The sequence below is a fragment of the Numenius arquata genome, chromosome 2, assembly GCF_964106895.1.
Source record: "Numenius arquata chromosome 2, bNumArq3.hap1.1, whole genome shotgun sequence".
Classification (NCBI taxonomy): Eukaryota; Metazoa; Chordata; class Aves; order Charadriiformes; family Scolopacidae; genus Numenius; species Numenius arquata.
The window spans coordinates 37,477,278-37,496,493 of NC_133577.1; the positions used below are offsets into that span (position 1 = coordinate 37,477,278).

The following is a 19,216-nucleotide window of genomic DNA, read 5'->3' on the forward strand; positions in this document are numbered from 1 at the left end:
ACACAAACTCCCATCTCAGTAAAATCTGGCCTTGGCCTCACTGCCATTCCTGCTTAGCCCTGCTCCACATCTGCCGCTTCTACACGTGCTCAAAGCTGCTGACATGATGACAATGTATTTCTGCCCCCATTTGCTGCTCTGGGAAGCTGCTTGTTTGGACTCTGTGAAATGTTGGCAGCTGAGGAGAGGGGCAGGTATTACTTCTGACACAAGGTGTGGTAAGCGACTCATTACCACTCTGGCCTTGTTACCCCTCATCTTTCTGTTCATTTTCAGCACAGTCATGTGCTGATCCATTTTGTTCCACTTTCTGATTCCTCTGGCTAAAATGCACCTAGTTTGTCCAAGGTCCTTCTGATGTAATCCTACCACTGTTTATTCTGGTAGCAGTAGAGACTTCGATGCACTCCTCAATATTCTGGGGTTCTTACTGGCTGCATTTTCTGCTTTAGTTCATTAGGCCATTTTAGTTAGCCTCCCAGCGAACAATATTATTTCTATTTTCTTACATTTGAGCACAAGTTGTCATCTAAAGAGATATTTTAAAAGTTTTCAAAAGTTTCAGTGATAATTCAGTTATGTTAGCTTTCAGATTGGCTAAATTCTCATTTGCCACAGCCTTTTGCAATGGTAAGCAAAATAACATGGTTTTTAATAACAGTGAATTCTCTAATGTGATGATTTTCTATTTTAAAATAAACACGTTTTCAATCTGAAAAGTCAAACCAAGGTCCCAACTCATCCAGGAACTGCACACTTTATGCATATGAATAGTTTCACTGAATCAAAATCAGCCTATAAGTACAGTGATCTGCATGCAGAAACGTTTGCTGGAGCAGTGTCTAAGTGATAAGCTCTTTTATAACAAGGAGGTGGATACAAGTTGGGGGGGGAAGAGTAGGCAAACAGAATAAATGCAAAACTTAAGTCAAAAGCAGCAAGGTTCTGACCAAAAGATGGAAAAAGTTGTACACAAAAGTCTTTACCAAAGCATATCATCCCAATTTTGTTTCAAGGTTGTTTAATTTTTTAATATCATTATTTAAAAAACACTAAATAGTTTCTTACGTGTTTGCAACAAACGTTTTGCAGTACTCTCAAACTTCTCTGTTGCATCTCCAGAGCACAAGAAAATCTTTGTGAAATGCTTATTGCCTCAGAGCCACATTTGCTGTGCATTTCTCTGTATTACTATGAAACTTTGGCAGATGCATTCAATAGCATGCAAAAAGGGAAAGCCTCACCCTTAACATGACATAGTTTCAACACCACTGCAACTGGGTTATAGAAATATTTTCCATTGTTTGAAGACAAACACAACTGAAGGGCACAGCAAAATTCAGTCCTAACTTTTGTCTGTTAGTTTAAGAATTACATTTAGGAAGCACCTCCAGAGTTTTAACACACTGCGAAACAAAAAGCATCCTCTTCCTTCTGTTAGAAAATTGAATAAAAAATTGAAGAGTATGATTTTGTTTGGAACCAGTGTATAAGTTTCTTTAGAAACAAAGCTGTGTCTCAGCATTTTAGGAAAACTACAGGGATTGTCTTGTCTCAGTACATTTCAGTTTTATATGTGTGCTGCAGCTCTAATGGATTTTTATTTTGTGTATGTTTCTCTCAGTTAAAATCTTATCAAATGCAGAAAGATAACACACATTTCTTCCTGTTATAAAATAGAAAGCACAAACATCAATCATCTAAAACCACTGACATTCACCCAGAAACAAATACAAATAAGCTCTGTAAGATTTCGCTGCTATTATCTGTTGAGAAGCGCTGTCGCCCTTTCTACTGAGTGTACCGGAACATGGCTGCCCTCACAGGAATGTAAACTTGGCATTAACCCTGGCAGATTCCCACTCCCTGCCCTCTCTCATTTAACATTAACTCACTCCTATACTGTTATCAGAAGGTAAAGGTCATAGCTTTATTTACACAATACAGCACTATACAAACGGTCATTAAACAAGAAAATCTTGCACCAAATAAACATGAAACAAAAAAACAATGCTGACCTCGCTACCGGGAACTCCCCCTGGAAGTACCTTGTCATTCCCCAAATGAGGTCAATGGTGCTGCTCTATCCTTCTAAATATTAACTGTCTGGCATTGCTCCTCCGCACACCCAACTCCCACGCCAGAGCCAACCGAGGACTTTTTTATGTTCCAAACCCAGGAGAAATTTAGAAAGCATTCTACTGTTGGCAAGACCATGTGGTTCATATCCTATTCCCACAGCCTTTACTCATCCTTCCACAGCTGGAAACCTTGTCAAAGGCTCTCCTATACGACAGCAGCCTTTAGCACAATGCATAAGCTGGGCAGATGGCAGGGTGGACTCCCTCGGTCCGAATGCCAGAAGCCTGGGAACCAACCCTTCTTCCTGCTTCTCATCTCCCTCAGCCCCGCTCCTCTCCACCCCGGCCCACTGCTTTTTCCTGCGGGGAAGATATCCTGCTTATTTATGCGTTTCACAACTGCTGGCCTGCCTACATCCAGCAAGAAAAAGTGCAAAGAGGGCAGGAGGCCACCGACTAAAATCCCGTCGGAGCTCATGTTCAGTTTCAGAAACTAGACTGGGCAGAGCAGAGCACGGATGTAGACTGGGGCACAAACCTGGCCAGGAGCACTGGTCAGGTGGCGTGGCTTGGGCAGCAGTCCCTGGAGCCCGATGGAGACACTGGGACTCAGACACACGCGTAGCAGCACAGCTCACTCCTTGCTTCCTGCTTTTACTGAAGGCGATGGAAATAGTTTGTTGCTCACTTGCACCAGAAACAAACTGCATCTTCTCTGTAGGAGACCCCTGCAACAGGCAGTTTATGTGGGGAAGGGCTTGATTGCAGGATATTCACAGAATTCCTATGCTTAGGTCTGAATATGCTACCTGAGGGTACAAGGTCTTTCTTGCCCTCCTTCATGGACCACAGCTCAAGCAGCAATTTAACCTTTAACTGCTTAGAGTTGCAATAATGTGATCTTTACATACTTACAAACAAATTTAAACCAAAATGCTCCATGTCTAGTTTTGTATTTTAAAAAGCCCCCCAAAAAACGGGAGGAGGAGAATTTTATTTGGCTGCTGCCACGCAGAAATAACACAGTAAGGTAACTTGGGAGAATGATGACTTAATGTGTTAACCACTGACCATGCAACATATTCATGGGTGTAAATATAACTCCTCGTTACTCTGCCAAGGTTGCACTGAATCATACAACCGCCAGTGAAGTCAGACTTTCTAAATATTCCTGTTTCACATAAAAACACACTAATGAAAGTGCTTTTAATTTTAGGTAGTTCTTCTTTCTGAAACACTGGTGTATGTTACCCTGATAAACGGGAATGCTAGGAAAACTGATCATCCAAAGAAAAATTCAGTTACTGTTCAAACAAGTTCTTAGGGTACTTGAGCATGGAAAAAGCCCGGAGGTATTCAAGGATTGGCATCAGCATATGTATATTATCATTCTCTTCAGTTGAGTGTTAATATATCCTTCATCGCGACCAATTTACTAATTAGAGAGTGCACAGAGCCTCAGAAAGCTGCAGCAAGTTACAGGCTGGATTATTACTTCATATTGCTGAGGAATATGATAACCCACAGTTACAAACGAGGACTCCCCTTTCAGCAGGTGGTGTATGATTTGAAGGCACCATCTCACAGACCTTACACTCAAAACCAAAAGAATGAGTTAACCCAAAGCAAGTTACACTAATTTCCCAGTTAAGATATTTTTCATCCTCTCAGGTGAACTGAAATTGTGTACATTCAGTTTCTTCCATTTGCATTTCAGAGAGAGCACCCCATTCAACCACTTGAATGGTCTTGAAGCACACCAGAGATCACACAACTACTGGCCCTTCAGGTCTTCACTGAAACAAGGTTTGCAGTTCACACAGTTATTCCCTAAATCAAATATGAACTGGGGACACCAGCATTTATGCTAACAAAGTGTTACCCCATTCTAATCTGTTTTCCCTGCCTAGGGAGACACCAGTTGCTTATAAGTATTTCAGGCCAGAGTGGGTCATTTGTATCACCTCACTTGAACTCCTACGATGAGAGATGGAGACACCCACCCAGGTACTCCCATCCTCAGCCCAACAGCTGCAGGTGAAACAAGGTGTGACATTTACATATATCTGCGGAAGGTGCACAAGAATGTTGAAAGTCAGTACAAGAGGGGAATAGTGAACTGGCAATTTCTTAACACCCAGTTTGTTGCGTCTTCCCTATATGAGAATATATAATAAGCTGATGATGACTGACTTTAAATATAGCAGACTCCAGGGACAGGTGACAGTGAACATAGTCCACAACCTTTCATCACTGAGTTCAAAGTCCAGTTCAGCTGACAGGCAAAATGAGATTCAAAGTCTAGCTCTTAATTCCTGAAGCTTACATACATTTTTTCAAAATGGTGCAATTGCATAACACAAACAACAATGACTGCCAGAAACCGCGATTGAAACGTCTCTAGTGTCTGATTGACTCTACTTGTATTATCAGGCCCCAGCTTGACATGTGCCTGAATAGCTGAATGCCAGATGAGAGGGAAGGTGGCAGGGATAATGCAAATATTTTTATTAAGTTGTTGAAGTGTTTTTGACACAACAGCAGTAACATTATACCCTTAAAAATGCCACACTGAAAGTTATCCTAAAGTTTATCTATCATACAAGATGCATTCAGTAACAGCAGCATTTTTATATATAAAAATTGTGAGCTTCACCTTTATTTCCAACATATACTCAATAAACAAAAGGAAGGTACGTAATTCCAGTAAGCACACAGATAATTGGACAAGTCTGGGAACAACTGTTGGGCCAGTTGCAAAGACGTGAATTACAGAATAATTTCTATTGCCAAACAAGGAGCTAGCTTTCTCTTTGAACTTCAGGGGAAATGAGGATAAACTAGTTATTATAATAAGATGATCATTTAGTATCATCATAGCACTTTCTAAAAATCTAACCAACAAGCCAAAGCACGAGCTAAAGCTAGTTATTTACTTCCAAAAATATAACTGTGTTCAGCTCCAAACAAATACTTCCACATACATGGCTGAAAAAAGATCAGAAGGTATAGCAGCTATTTTGAAACCTGCATTTCCATCAAACATCTTGGTTTATTTATATATTCCCCACTTTCCTTGAAGTATTGCCCACACAAGCAGCATTTCCCACTTTGGAGAATAACCATTAATTTCATACCACAAAGTTTTTTCTAGAGATATAATTACACAGAAGACAAGTATTCTTTATTAAAATATCTGAAGGCATGTTAGTAGTTATGACTGGTAGTTATTCAGGAGCATAGGTTTTCTTTTCTTTTTTTCTTTTTTTTTTTTTTTCCCCCTTTCCTTCTTTGCCAGCTTATAAGAGCTTAGGAGATGTAAAGGAGTGACTTGACCCCAATGCATTTTTAACATTGTAATAAATGCTGCAGTGAGGTACAGAACAATCAGGCTGAAACTGTTCTGTTCGAGACAACTATTCTAACATAGGCTTGACATCAACTAGTGCATTCTCCCAGGGCCTGGCACACCATGAATGAATGGTGACATTTTCTTATGATTAACTCTTTTAAGATAATCTCTAACTTCTTCCTTCTAATTGTATTTTATAGAGTAACTGGGATATACATTTTATGAACTGTTAGAGCTCCTAGTATCTCCCCTTTGGGAAAAGGAGTTATTCTTATGGACATAACTATGTCCAGATCCAAACGCCTGTGTCAAAGCAGAATACAACTAAATCTGTTCCTAATGTTCTTCCTGTGGCTTTTTTTACTTTCTGCTTTCATCCTACAGCTCATGTTTTGCCTTTTCTGATAATACACCCAGTATAACATGCCATTTACAATTTTAGTGTTTTACTATAGCATGCCAAAGACATGTCAGCATAGTTTCTGAATCAGAAATTGAGAGTAGCTTGCAAAGTTTAAATTACAAAGCATTGTCTCATCAGAATGACATTTCTCTTGGGATCACTTTGACAATAAGAAGTCATAGAAAGAACACAGGCACACGAGGTGATTGAATGCAGGTAGGAGCCAACACACAGAGGAAGCTACACATCAGACCAGGGAAAAGGGAGAAAAGAGAGAGGACAGAGAAGAGGATGCGCGTTGAAAGATGGGAGCAGAGAGGGAAGAGGGAGAATGAATGCACACTCACATAAAGAAGGCGGAAAGTAACTTTGCCAATTCCTTCTTGATGGTTCACAAAAATCACTAAACTGGCTTAATTATGAAGTGTCTAAACTCCAGTTTGCAGTGAAGAGGAAATTTGCTCATCTTTTTATAGAAACAAATCCTCAAAATCCTTCACTTTTAAAAGTACCAATCTTGTCTGTTTCCTTTATGATGGATATTTATAAGTTCCAAATTTGCCACATTCTACTATCTAAATGTACAAATACGTAGCTTTGGAAATAAATGCAATGAGTAGGAAATGAGAGACAGGCAGCAAAGGTAAGAAATGTGTTGGATCTTCAGCACTTGAAAACAAACCTGTACAAAATGGTAAGGCTGAAAGTCCAATCCAGTATGCAAACATCATACCAGTGTTAATACAAGATGGAGATTAAGAGCTGCAGCTAGCAAAAAAGTTTTCTAAAGGAAACTGGATTTTTGACTGAAATATTCCTTTCATAGAGACTTATTTTCTTCAGAAGAAGCAATATCCTGCTGTTTGTGATGTCTCTGGAAAGGAGACTCCTTCTCTGAGAAGTTTCCCTTTGAATCCCAGTTGGTGGGAAAGCCAATGGCCTCTGATGGAAGTTACCATTCATTCCTGGTTCCTAAGCATTTAAAATTCACTTTTTTCAATTTCTAGTACTCTCAAGAGCAGCCTTAATACGAATCCAGGGATAAAACAAATTCCATATCCTCATCTTGATGCTCCTGCTCAAGAAATCTGAGAATGCCTGTCCCTGAGATGACTACCCCAAATCAAAACTGATAACCTAAAAGAGGGTGAGAATATCAAGAGAATATCAAAACTCAGTTAGATCCATAGAACTCAGAATTTTTAGTAGACAGGAGAGAACTGTATCACAAAACTTGTAAAGCACTCTGCTTGTGAAAGCCGGAATTTATTGCAAGCAATGACAGGCCGCTAAAAACAAATAAACACATGGACATCAGGGTGAAAATTGTGATTCCTTACTTTTAATAATAAAAGCCTATCCCTAAATGCATTCTTCATTCTTCAGCACAGCGCAACAATATACACTTTTTTATGTGTGCGCTTGGGTGCTGAAGATAGAGATTTGGGGGTGGCGGGACGGAGGTTCAAATAGATGCGGGGCACTTGCAAGCAAATCAAAATTGTCTGCAAAGAGCCATTTCCTGCTGGTGACTAAGCCTTCACCCAAACAGTGAAGAGGAAGGGGTATAAGTAAAGCATTGCAAACAACCATCCCGATTGTATCAGAGTGGAGACAACTAGGACAAACAAACTCAGGAAGTGGCAGGGAGTTAGAAACCGAGGGGAAATCTATGGCACAGAGAGGAAAGTGAAGAGATTGCGCCGATCTGCAGAGAGGTCACCTCTGGGTCGGGCTGTGCCAAGCTTTTTCAAACCCGCTTTATTTGGACTACAATACAAAACTGGCACACACAGCTGGCGACTGCTGCAGAGGCTATTCAAATGTTAACATTCTCAATAATAAACAGCCAAAAAAAGTTCTATGTAAGCAAATTGGAACAAACAACTAATCTAAATCTGGTTGCTAAGAGACAGGATTTCAGCCAAAACCAGCCCCAAGCCTCAAGAATACTTTATTTTTGATCAAAAAAGTACCTGTAGATGACGCCATGTTGGTGAAGAAACATGAGTGCTGATGTGACCTCTGCTGCATAAAAGCGGGATCGAGGTTCGTCAAATTTGCGTGAGCGCTGGATTTGAAACATTAGGTCTCCTCCATTTACATATTCCATGACGAAAAAGAGGCGGTCCTGAAATTAATTAAACAGTGCTATTTAGCTAATTTCTTTTAGACACACAAAGGACTGCTTGAAGCTACACTTTAGGCAACTGCAGCATTTGCGTCAAGAAATGAAAGAAACAAACATTATAATTCTGAAAAAGGAAAAGCTGACAACCAAAATCCCCCAAACCTAAAGAAAATGAGACAAGAGTCTTAAAGTGAGAAATGAGAAAAAGGGAACAGAATCAAAATGTAGTAATAAGCAAAATAGGCATAAATCTCCACACATCAAATATATCTGGGATTATGATCAATTTTATATAATAACAGAGATATTTAAATGATGCTGTTTCTTTTATAATTTAGCCATAACAATGAAGAGATAAAGTCAATTCTGTCAACTACCGAAGAGCTGCTGGGCAAATTTCAGGCTCCTTACTTCTCTTATCTCTTACCAGCTACTTTGTCTGTAAAATATCTTTCCCAAATTATGTAAAAATGAATTAGAACTGTTAAGCTACATAAACCAGTGCTGACAATCTGAAACACTTACATGGGACTTTTTGAATTGCCTCAAACTCTCATAAGACAAAGAAATATAATTACATTATTAAAATACATATGAAATTATTTTTATTTTCTTCTGATGCTTATCAGTTCAAAGTTCAAGTTTTCAAGCCGTATTCTATGATAGAGAGCTAGAAATGAACTTTACTTGAGAATAGCAACTGAGATTCTCAGGCAATCAGCTCGTTTTGGCATGTTTAAAAAAACATAATCCAAAAGTTAAGCACTCAGTGAAACAGAACCGAGAACACCAGTAAACTAAATGTGTGCTTGCCATCTTGAAACATTTATGATCTAGACTGACAATGCAGATGAAGGTGTAAGCAAAGAAATGACACACATCCACTTGATATAACTTAGATCCTATTTTTTGTTAATGATTCTTATAAATTTTCATAGCTTTCCCTAATCAGTACCAACAGCCCTAAATCATCAACTCTTTGCCCACTCACCCTTTGTTTGTAAACTGACAACCACATTCTTTATTTTCTTACCGTAAAATGTCTACATCTACGCACAAGAGTTTAGGCAGAGGTGGAGGTAATTCTCATGGGATGTGGATCTAAGCATATACTCCTTGCTCTGCACTAGCTCAAGTGACATAAATGGGTCATTCTCCGGCCGCATGACACACAGGTGTGTAAGCAGGGGACTTCACCAAATGGACCCCCTCTCCAACTTTTGTGTCACACTGAATTTTGGCTCTAGCTCATAGTGTCTGGTCCGCTGGGTTGAAGAAAAGGATATAAGATACAGCATTGCTGTATTGAGCAAAACCAACAGAAGATGGAAGTTAATTAACCTCCCACAAGTGAATCCAAGCCTGCAGATTACATATATATATGAGTGCAAAAATTCATAAATGTTTGCTGTTTAGCATCTACTCTACGACAGATTCAAAGCATAGCACTTGAAAATATCCTTAAACTTAAGCATGTGCATTAATCCTGCTCATTAAGTGCCTAAATGTTATACTTATCAGGGAAGTTTCCTGGAGGAGGCTAGAAATGTTTGGCTGACTTTTTGCTGATTACAGAAAGCGGATGCAGAAAAAAACGTTGTGCCTTTCCTCCCGTATCTTGGGAACACAGAAACTGCCAGACTGGATCAAATTCAGGACCCAGGTGGACTGACATTCTTGGTAAAACATTGCTAACAACTTTGGTACGTTATCCAACATTTTTCTTACCATTGCCTAGTAAGGAAAGCCTACTAAAGAATAGCATCAAAGCTCCTGGCTGTATCACGCACTCAAAAGAGCACAGCTTTAGAGCCATGCCTTTGTTCTTTTTGCAATGCTCAGTACTGCTGATAAGAAGCATTCAAAATCATAGTGCAGATCTCTTGACTTTAGTGTAGGCTTTAAATATCACCTTTGCTTGTTTTAAGCAAAAATATGGGTCCTTGTGCTGTCTGATTTCTCTCTGGAACCAATGAGAATTACAGCCTTCCTTTTAAAAGAAAATCTGATAGCTCTCAGATGGTCTTATGATTTCAGAAGCTAGAACTTAAGGATAACACCAAATGCAGTCAGTTTTGTGATAAAGTCAGTCAAAAGCATAGCTATATTGGCACTGTAATGTAACATAAGAGGATACAACATACCTAAGAAGATGATGCAGATATTGTCCTTCATTAGGCTCCTCATCACTGCACTACAGAGTACATCTGAAGAGCAGTTTCAATACGAGTGTCCCTTTGCAACACGTTGCGTTAGATTACCTCACCTGGATATAGTTCAGTGTTTCAAGTACAAACCCCATTTGGACTGCAGGCTGGGGAGCATCTGTCTAATGTTTGGCTAAAGTAACTTTTCTAATGCTTGCTGAAGTTGAAACTTACATTGCTATTTTAGCCTTTCCAGAGTCAACAGTCTGGATGTGAGTGGGCACAACCAGGAAAAGGATGCTGCAATTCACATTCCCCGTGAGCAGCCACACTCACTCCCAACGTTGCTACCTTTTTTCTGCACTTGTATCACAAGTATAAAATGATGCCGATGCAAAGTGATTGTGCTGTGTCTTACAACTGTGACTCCCAAATGGTGGTCCCCAACTTGCCACTGAGCTGGGGGCTGCTGCTCCCAGTGGTGATACCACCACTCTTCCAGCTGCCAGTGATGGTAACACACACACACACACACACACACACACACAAAAGGCTGGTGTACAAAACTGTTTAGATCATGGCCATTTCCTAACATATCAGTATATATGTTGTATCATTTTTGTATTAAACACTCTGTTTGATCCAAACAGAATCCATGTTTTTTTGTGACATTCACCAAATGCCTAATTGCCAATTCTAAATATGAGAAATGGTGTTCAAACTTCAAGGTCTTTTATTTTGGTTCAGTCCTTTGTAGGACATGTCCAGTTCAGCCAACCAAAAATTTAACCTGGTTTGTTTAGCAGAATATCTTGTCATTAGACAGTTTGAACAAAAGCTTTAGCAGCTTTAGCTCCGTTTCCAGAGCCGGAGAGTGCTAATTCTCTGATCCTCTTTCACATCTTCCTTATTATGCACATCCCATTCTCAACACGAAGGGGTATTTCTGGCAGATTCTGCAGCTTAGTTGACCACCTCTTCAAAAGTATACCTACTAAACCCAAAAGTAACAGCTCAGTGACTGAACTTGCTCTGCTGTTGCATTTTTCTGCTATTCACTGATATTTCAAGTTACTTTTCTAGCTTTCCTGGATGCATGTTTCAGCTTCCTAATGAGAATTCACAGAAAAAGTTAGTTTCAAAGTTTTGTTCTCTGTTTACAGTGAGTCTGGGAAAGGGTTTGATTTTGAGAGAAGAAAAATACTAATTCTCACCCACTCATGTGAGTGACTGAGATAAAATGCTATGATGCACAACATGCACATCTGCAGCAAGACAGAGTTTCAACATAAGAAGGTACCATCTTTTTTGATTAAATATACTCAGTCCCTATGAAAATAACTTTCTTAAAACCATTCACTGGTAATTTTTTGGTCAGGACAATGACATGATCAGCTGGGACTCAAATTTACATGAAAAGAGGATGCAAGAGATGAGAGAATATTTTATGAATGTGACCCGAGAGTGGTAAGTTCATTTTTCTCCTGATTCGAATAACCTCAACAACAACAGAGATGCCATTTTGATTTTTGCTACTTGAACTCTTTCCCTATCTTTCATCAAAAGTTAATGATCAAAATGTAGGTTCCTAACACTCTATTTCCTTTCTATCATAATGTAAGCACACACACAGAGTGACCCTCTGTGACTTCAGTGCAGAGAGGAGTTCATCCTCAAACAGTAATTGTGAAATAACTGTATTACGCCTGATTACATACACATCTCGCTACATGCATCACCAGGATATATTAAAATATTGAAGTGGGAGAATATAAAGTGAACGCCCTAAAGAATTATGCACTAAGGGACAACACAATGTTTACTCAGTTAAAAATGAGATACAAGGTATGACTTTATCATTGATTGCGTTCCAAGACAAAATTCAATGGGTTTGGTTTGGACTGCATTATTTTCAGCCTCCGTTTTCATAAGATTTGAGAAGTATGTTTTGATGAACAAAATAAATGTAAAGCAGTCCTGGGAACTCTTTAATTATATAAACTGAAATAAAAGGCAAAATCACAAACAAAGACATTATAGAGCAATCCTCTCTTGGCACCTATAAAGCAAAAAAAGTACAGCAAAGTAAGCTAATATGTTTTCTGAAGTAATTAGATTCTTTTACAGGGTTTATTTTAGCCCTTAATCATACCTGCTTTTCCTTGAATTTCTCAAAAGGTATGGTTGAGTGACAATACTTAAAATAATAAATGGAAAGAAAAACAGAGCAGAGAGCATGGGTAAGAGCTTTTAAAAGCAAAGTGGACATGAAATAAACAGGTTAGAAGTCAGGACAAAAAAAAGTTCAACTCTGTATTTCCATAGTATTTTCTCACTATGGCTTTAACTACTATACTGGAATGCATAACTGCCTGTCTTAACATCTCTATTATTCCAGTCTCCTCTCTTGATTTTCTTAATTGAGATACTCTCCTGCATGCTTTATGTTTTCAAAACTGGACTCTAACAGCAAATTCTCTTCTAGTCTCTGTCCCTATCACTATCTGTAGAAGTACACTTGTCACTTCTTAAACTAGAAATCTTGTTTCATCTTCTCTCACATTCTGCTCCTTCAACTGTGCCTGCATTTCATTTTTCATCCTCCTTGACATCCAAAATAGCCACCCTTTAGCTCTACAGTAAATCCTTCCAGCTAATCCTTTCCTCATTATTCTGATAATTACCATAACCTTCCCTCTGCAAAACCATTCTCTGATTTTTAGTTTTATTTATATATATTTTGTTAACATCAGCCTACATATGATGTGCACTCCCTACCAGTTCATATTTGCTTGTTTGTGAATGTTATGAGTTCCATTGGATAGAGATTCTACTTTTTGTTTCTTTTGGAATAATGAATGTTTTTAATTGGGAAAAGGAGGGTAATTTACAGAAATATCAATAGTAATAAACTCTCAGGACATAACAGACTCAATCCATCTCCTTTTTGTGGAGGTGTGATTAATGACCAAGGCCTTCCTACTAGTAAGACTAGGTAATCTTGCCAATCAGTTTTGATTTAACAGATGATACTACACAGTCTATTAGTTGTTTAGATGTGGAATAATACCATTGTTGGGGAACAAGCTTCTGCGTAAACCCTGTATGAAAGCTGTATGGAAAGACTTTGATGTATTGTTTACATTAATTATTGTGTAGCCCTTGAAAGATTTTTTTTAAATCGTTATCAGTCATTAACCTGCCTGTCCTTTGTTTGTTTTCCAATTAAAATCTCATTAACATTAGATTGCAGCTTAAAGACAATACATTGATAGACATAAGGCCAAGTACAATTATCACTGCAATCTGAAGAGTATAAACTTATTATTCTTTCAACTGAGTCCTACCAGCTGGGGGACCCAATAAGCAATTAAGCACAGCCTCAGTACTGAAATATTAGACAACAAAACCAAATCATGCAATCTGTCTCCCACTTTCAAATCTAAGATGTGCATCCATGCTACAAGCCTGAGAACAAATCATTGCACTGCTGGTTTTTTGTCTCCCAGGTCAACTCTTAAAACACTCAAAAGCAAAGAGTTCAGGAAAGGCATCAACATAGACTCCTCAAGTAAAATTCACAACTGATAAATCATACCAGCCTACTCCAACTACCATTTTTCCCTTCATTTATGTTTTCATGCAATTGGCTGTGAATAAATGCTTCCTGATTCTCACTAGATCCCTAAACTAAGTTATTTGTGTGAATATTCTTTTTTCCTCCCAATTTCAGAAAGTTGTATTTGAACTAGATTTCTTCAGAGGCTACTGAAAATATCAGGAAAACTAATACGTTTATTAAATACAGGTAAATGTAAATACAAAATAGTTCATATTCTAGTAGAGTACTGTTACATAATGGAACATGTTTAGCCACTAAACTTGTTGCAAAACAAAAGTCAAAGATACAACTTCTATTGCACAAGAAGTTAGATATATCACAGCCTTGGTATGCTCTGTAAGATGATATTTTATTCATATCATGCATGTATGGAATTCTTTTTCACCTAGTACAAAACTGTGATTACTTAACTCTATTTAAACAGGATGCTCAAACAGTTTGTTTAAAATTACCTAAAACTACAGCGACTGTCCCACCCCTCAGAACTTGAATAAACATTTCCTGCTTCTGATGGAAACTGCGCAGGCACACTGTACACAAAACTATATGCAAACCTTCAAAACCCTGAGCAGAAGACTAACCAGGGTGGCAGATTCATCTTCCACAGTCCCAGAAGTAGGAGGGACAAATACGAAAACAAGAGAAAAATCAGGTACAATGCTAAAGAAAACAACAAAAATCTCTCTCTTGTTCATTTGATTCCCTTTTGAAGTTTACAGTAGCAATCTTCAACAGGACACCACGACATGTTATCTGTCTCTGGTTTCAGTGTTTATACTCAGGGCTAATTGTGGTTTTTTTCCTGTTTTGTACCAATGCTTTAATGGACTTCCAAATAAGAAAGGAACAATTTCTGTGAATCCCATATTTCTTGGAATAAACGCCCTGTACATAGGAACTGCTAGCTTAAATATCACATGGAATAGTTGCATCTTCCACTAAACAAAAAATCCATATATTCAGATTTTGTATTAAAAGATTTTTTTGTCAACCAGACGCTTCAAATTTCTCTCAAGCTGCTGAATACTATTGTAGTGTAGTGTACTGTACCATAGCAGGGACTTACTGCTCAGTTTTACTCAGCTTTGCCCAGTATTCAATTTTGAATAAAGTTTTTTGCCCTTGAAAGAAAGAATGACCCCAAGTTAAAACACAGAACGGAGAGAGTCAGAGAACCACACAAAATTGGATAAAGAAGTCTTGCAAGGTCATCTAGCTTATCCCACAGCTGACAGGCAGGATCAGCTGTACCTAAGCCAAGGGGAACTAACCTTTTCAATGCTGCAAGACACTGTCCTGGCACCATGAGCCAGCGATCCAACCATGAACCTGAACAGCCCTGCGGAGTGGACTCCATTTGGCACACAAAGACTTAGGAAGCAGAAGTCTTTACTACTCTGGTCTGCTGGAGGGCGAGTGGGTTTGTCTGCACTCCACTGCACTGGGGTCTCCTGCTGCAGAAATGTGCCAGAAACGCTCTTGTTCCCCTCTCAGTTGACTCGCCAGCAGCAAAAGCCAGTAGTGAATAGTATTCCTTGAAGCTATTCTGCCTCACAGGCCAGAAAATTACATCAGTTCCTGAAATTAATCCAATCAGCTCTTAAAAATCACTACTGATAAGCATTCCTTGATCTCCACTGGCAGTATCAGTACTTATAGAAAATACCACTGGAAACTCTTCACTGCTGTAAATAATTAGCATTATTTTTTGTGCTTAACTTATGCAAATTATTAATTCCTAGCTGGGCTGGAAGTTTTATACTACCCTCAGAGAAACACTTCAGTGCTTTCCACCTTTATTTCTCACACAAAGAACTGGTTATTGATTTTTCTTAGTTTTACAAAACCAACCACAAAATATTTCTGTTCTGTTTGTAGAGATTCCAGACATAAAGTCAATTGAGAGCCTGTGGCATAAAAAATACTTTTAAAGCTTTGAAAATGGTTTCAAGAATAGCTGGCCCTCCTGGAGACTCTGGAATAATTCTCAAAAAACCCTCTCTACCCTATCATCCCATATAATGCAGAGGGCCAGAAAAAAACTACAAATTGAATACAGTTGGTTTCCAAACAGTGCTTTCAGAATCAGTACAGAGGTCCTCAAAACCTTTACACTGCATTACTGTAAAGACTTGCATTGTAGCATTTATTCATCCATAATGTGAGGCACTGGAAAAGAGGTTTTAAGCAAAATTGTCTGAGATCTCTAATCTTCATAAAGCAGACCTGGTAGCTCACTTTTGTCATGGGAGATTTATGTTGTTTCCCTGTAGAATATAAATTGATACTGGAACAGAATGTGGTTTTTAGCATGTTTTTCATGCCCCTAGCGCATCCCATCGTACTGTTCAACAAGGAAAATAGGGGCAGTGTATGCACATTGAGATAAACTGGCTGGCTGGGGTTGGGGGACTTAATATGTGCCAGCAGTAGGTCACAGAACTATGGAAATTACGATTTAGGATTCAAAGCAGGAAACATCAGCCAGACCTTGTGGACATCACCTGTTCTTTTCAAAAAATGTCAAGGGATGATTAGCTTTTACCTAGACTGGCATTCAAGAAGGAAGTCTTGTTTTATGATTTTTTCCAAAGAAATATTCAATAATAATCTAAAGCTGTCCAAAATGAAGAGAAACCAGCCTGTCCCAAATCTGTAGAGTAAAAAAACGTGCCATATGTTTATCCCCTTAGCACTAATATTGCTAGAAAAGTTTAATTGATTGTTTCAGTTACTCAAAGAATCTAATTTCACATTATTGTGGCCAGCAACATCCACTGACTTTAACAACACTTTTGAAATGTAAAGGTCTTCATCTGTACCATAATTTTTGGAATATGATAAAGTATAGATATGAATAAAATCTATACCCTAGATTCTGCAACTAACAGTCATATACACATCAGAATAACAGATGAAGGTTACGTCCCTTACACAGAGCTTTTTTCTGTGTAATTTAAGAATACCTGATGTTTGAATACAGTCTTCCTACTGTTTTTTCAGATAATGAATTCTGTCAGATTGCTATCTGGACCAAATTTACTATGCACTGGATTAGCTGGTGTACCAGGCTCACACTAGGGCAAGTAAAAAAGAAAATATGGTTCCAAATTTCATTAATCCTGTTTTTTAAAAAAGATCAAGTTTAGACTAATTCAATGTAGAACAGAAACAGCAGGTGGAGAGCTGTCAGCCTGCTCTCCGTAGCACTGCTATTTTACTTACTGAGAATATGACACAAAATTCTAGCTCTATTTGAGTTTCTTGAATGGACAAGCATTTCACATTAAGACCCTAAAATATTATCATGTCAGTGCAAACATTTTCATTTCTTTTAATTCTTCCCACTTCAAAAAAGAATTACAATTTAGTTCTTTGTTCTTGCCAGTCGCTAATGGATATTAGGCCCTCGGCCTATATGACTGTTTTCTGTGACATCTGTAATATAGTATCTGATGTTCTCACACAGTGTCTACAGGGCTTAGTGGTGAGACTCTTCAGCTCAGATGGGGTTTAGATCAGGATTAAATTTTTAATGCTGTAATATGTGGAATTTGTTAGCTGAAGGCATGCAATGAAGGTGCAGAACTAATTATATGCATTGCTATTTCACCAGCTCAATCCCCTACCACCTAACCTTAGAAATGAACTGAAACAAAAAGACTTCGAACTTTGGGAAAAGTTAGAAAACCCCAAATTATCCTGAAGAGATAGGTGTTCTGTTGTCACTGGATTTTTCTGGGAGTTGGTGCAAATCTTTCAGTCTGCCCCAAGCTACAGTGTTGGTAGCCACGAGCTCCACAGTGATCTCATGGAAGGACTGCTTCTCCCTGGGGGGCAACCCTGCTCCCTGCCTACTCCCTGAAAGCCCAAGCAAGCCCTGAGAGCTGGGACCCCAGAAGTGTGCCAACTTGTGTAATATGCTCTTTGTGCCCTTCCTCTCGTACAAGGGAGAAACACAACGGGAATCCTGTGCAGAAATGGCGTGTTTTGTAGTTCTAGTCACTTCAAAAGGGGTATCAAGTAGGAAAAGCTTCTCAGGCCATTTCCCTAATACCTTCATTTGATGACAGATAAGCTGTGAAAAGCGCCTTTTATGAAATTCTTTGATCTCATCTTCTTTTGGTGGTGTTTGGAAAAAAGAACTGTTCTGGTGAGATAATTTTAAAGACCTCTCATTTAATGGCCTGATGCACATGGCAGAAAATTATATCAAGCCTGCAAAATGTCATTATGCAGAAAATGTTACAATGTGCAGGCAGCTATTAATATTCCTTTGTTCTGATTCTTATAGGAAAAATATAAACACTGTCTTCCAATTAGAACGAACTATATAGTTTCTGAAGGCAGGTCAGAACTTCTAAGAATTACTTTTAACCTGCTTATACTCTACCAAGGGGCTTAGACAGAGATGGCACGTATCCTCGGAGTCTCCTCAGCCCCAAGGCTGATTCTGGAACCTTTCTTGTCTTTATAATTCCTGTTTTCTTATGCTGTCTGGGCACCTAGTTTATGTCTTTGAGCACACAGGGAAATGCATCAGATGCTACACAACTAATAGAGAACACTGTGGGGAATGCAGCCAGTTGGCCCAGCAGCAGTTGTATCAGAAGAAAAAGGAACCCAGTTAAGGACGATAACAAAAATGATGGGCCAAAATACTCATCCAGCAACCATTTTCTGAGAAATTATCTGTTATTGCTGAAAAAAATGACTAGAAATAATTAGCTGAGTGAACAAGTCCTTATATCACAGTCATGATATATTGCAACAGTGCTTTTTGTTTCTAGGGATGTAATCAACTGACTGAAAGGCAGAAGTTGTCTTCTCAGATCTATGAAACCATCAGTCAGGATCCAGGAGGAAACTACAATGTCTTTACCAATGAGTTACTTGTATAAAATCTACTCAGACAAAGAAGTCTGTTAAGATATGATTTCCAGTCACATATCAGTACCAGGCATACTGAACTAAAATGGGCACTACAGCAGGAACACATGTACATATTTTATATCTAAATTTCACTAACTGTTTACATTTTCAGAATTAGAATTTCACTTAGAAAAATCACCAAAAAGCTAAAATATTTGTAAGAAAAGAAAGCACAGATGTATAGAGCTTTCCTCTCTCCCCATGCAACAACAATTTTTTTGCCATTGCGCCAGCCTGTGAAAGGAGAGTTGTCCTGCATTATCGAATTTGGCACTGGAAAAATGCGCCCCTTCTTCCAGCTCAAAATTGTACTTGCCCACGAACAGAGTAGTACACATTGAAGAAGGAAAGAAGGCAATGCAGAAGGGTACAAAAAGGTCATTCGATATGTTGTATTGTAAGTTAACTTGTCTAATAGGAGCTTGACATGAACATTAGGGCATTTATTAAGAAAGAAGTAAACCAGAATTCTCCAAAAATTTTCAAACCTCTTTCCCTTAAGTCTGAAAATGAGCTTTGGAAAACTGTGCTGCAGTGGGGCCAGCTTC

At 38.6% G+C, this 19,216-nt stretch overlaps 1 protein-coding gene across 1 annotated transcript in view; it reads right to left on the reverse strand.

The window, feature by feature from the left end:
- The window catches only part of PRKCE (protein kinase C epsilon), a 293,299-nt gene that overhangs the window by 43,055 nt on the left and 231,028 nt on the right, over positions 1-19,216 (reverse strand). The window contains exon 11 of the mRNA XM_074144291.1: positions 7,813-7,967. Coding sequence (XP_074000392.1) covers positions 7,813-7,967 — 155 coding nt within the window. The remainder of the gene's footprint in view (positions 1-7,812; positions 7,968-19,216) is intronic.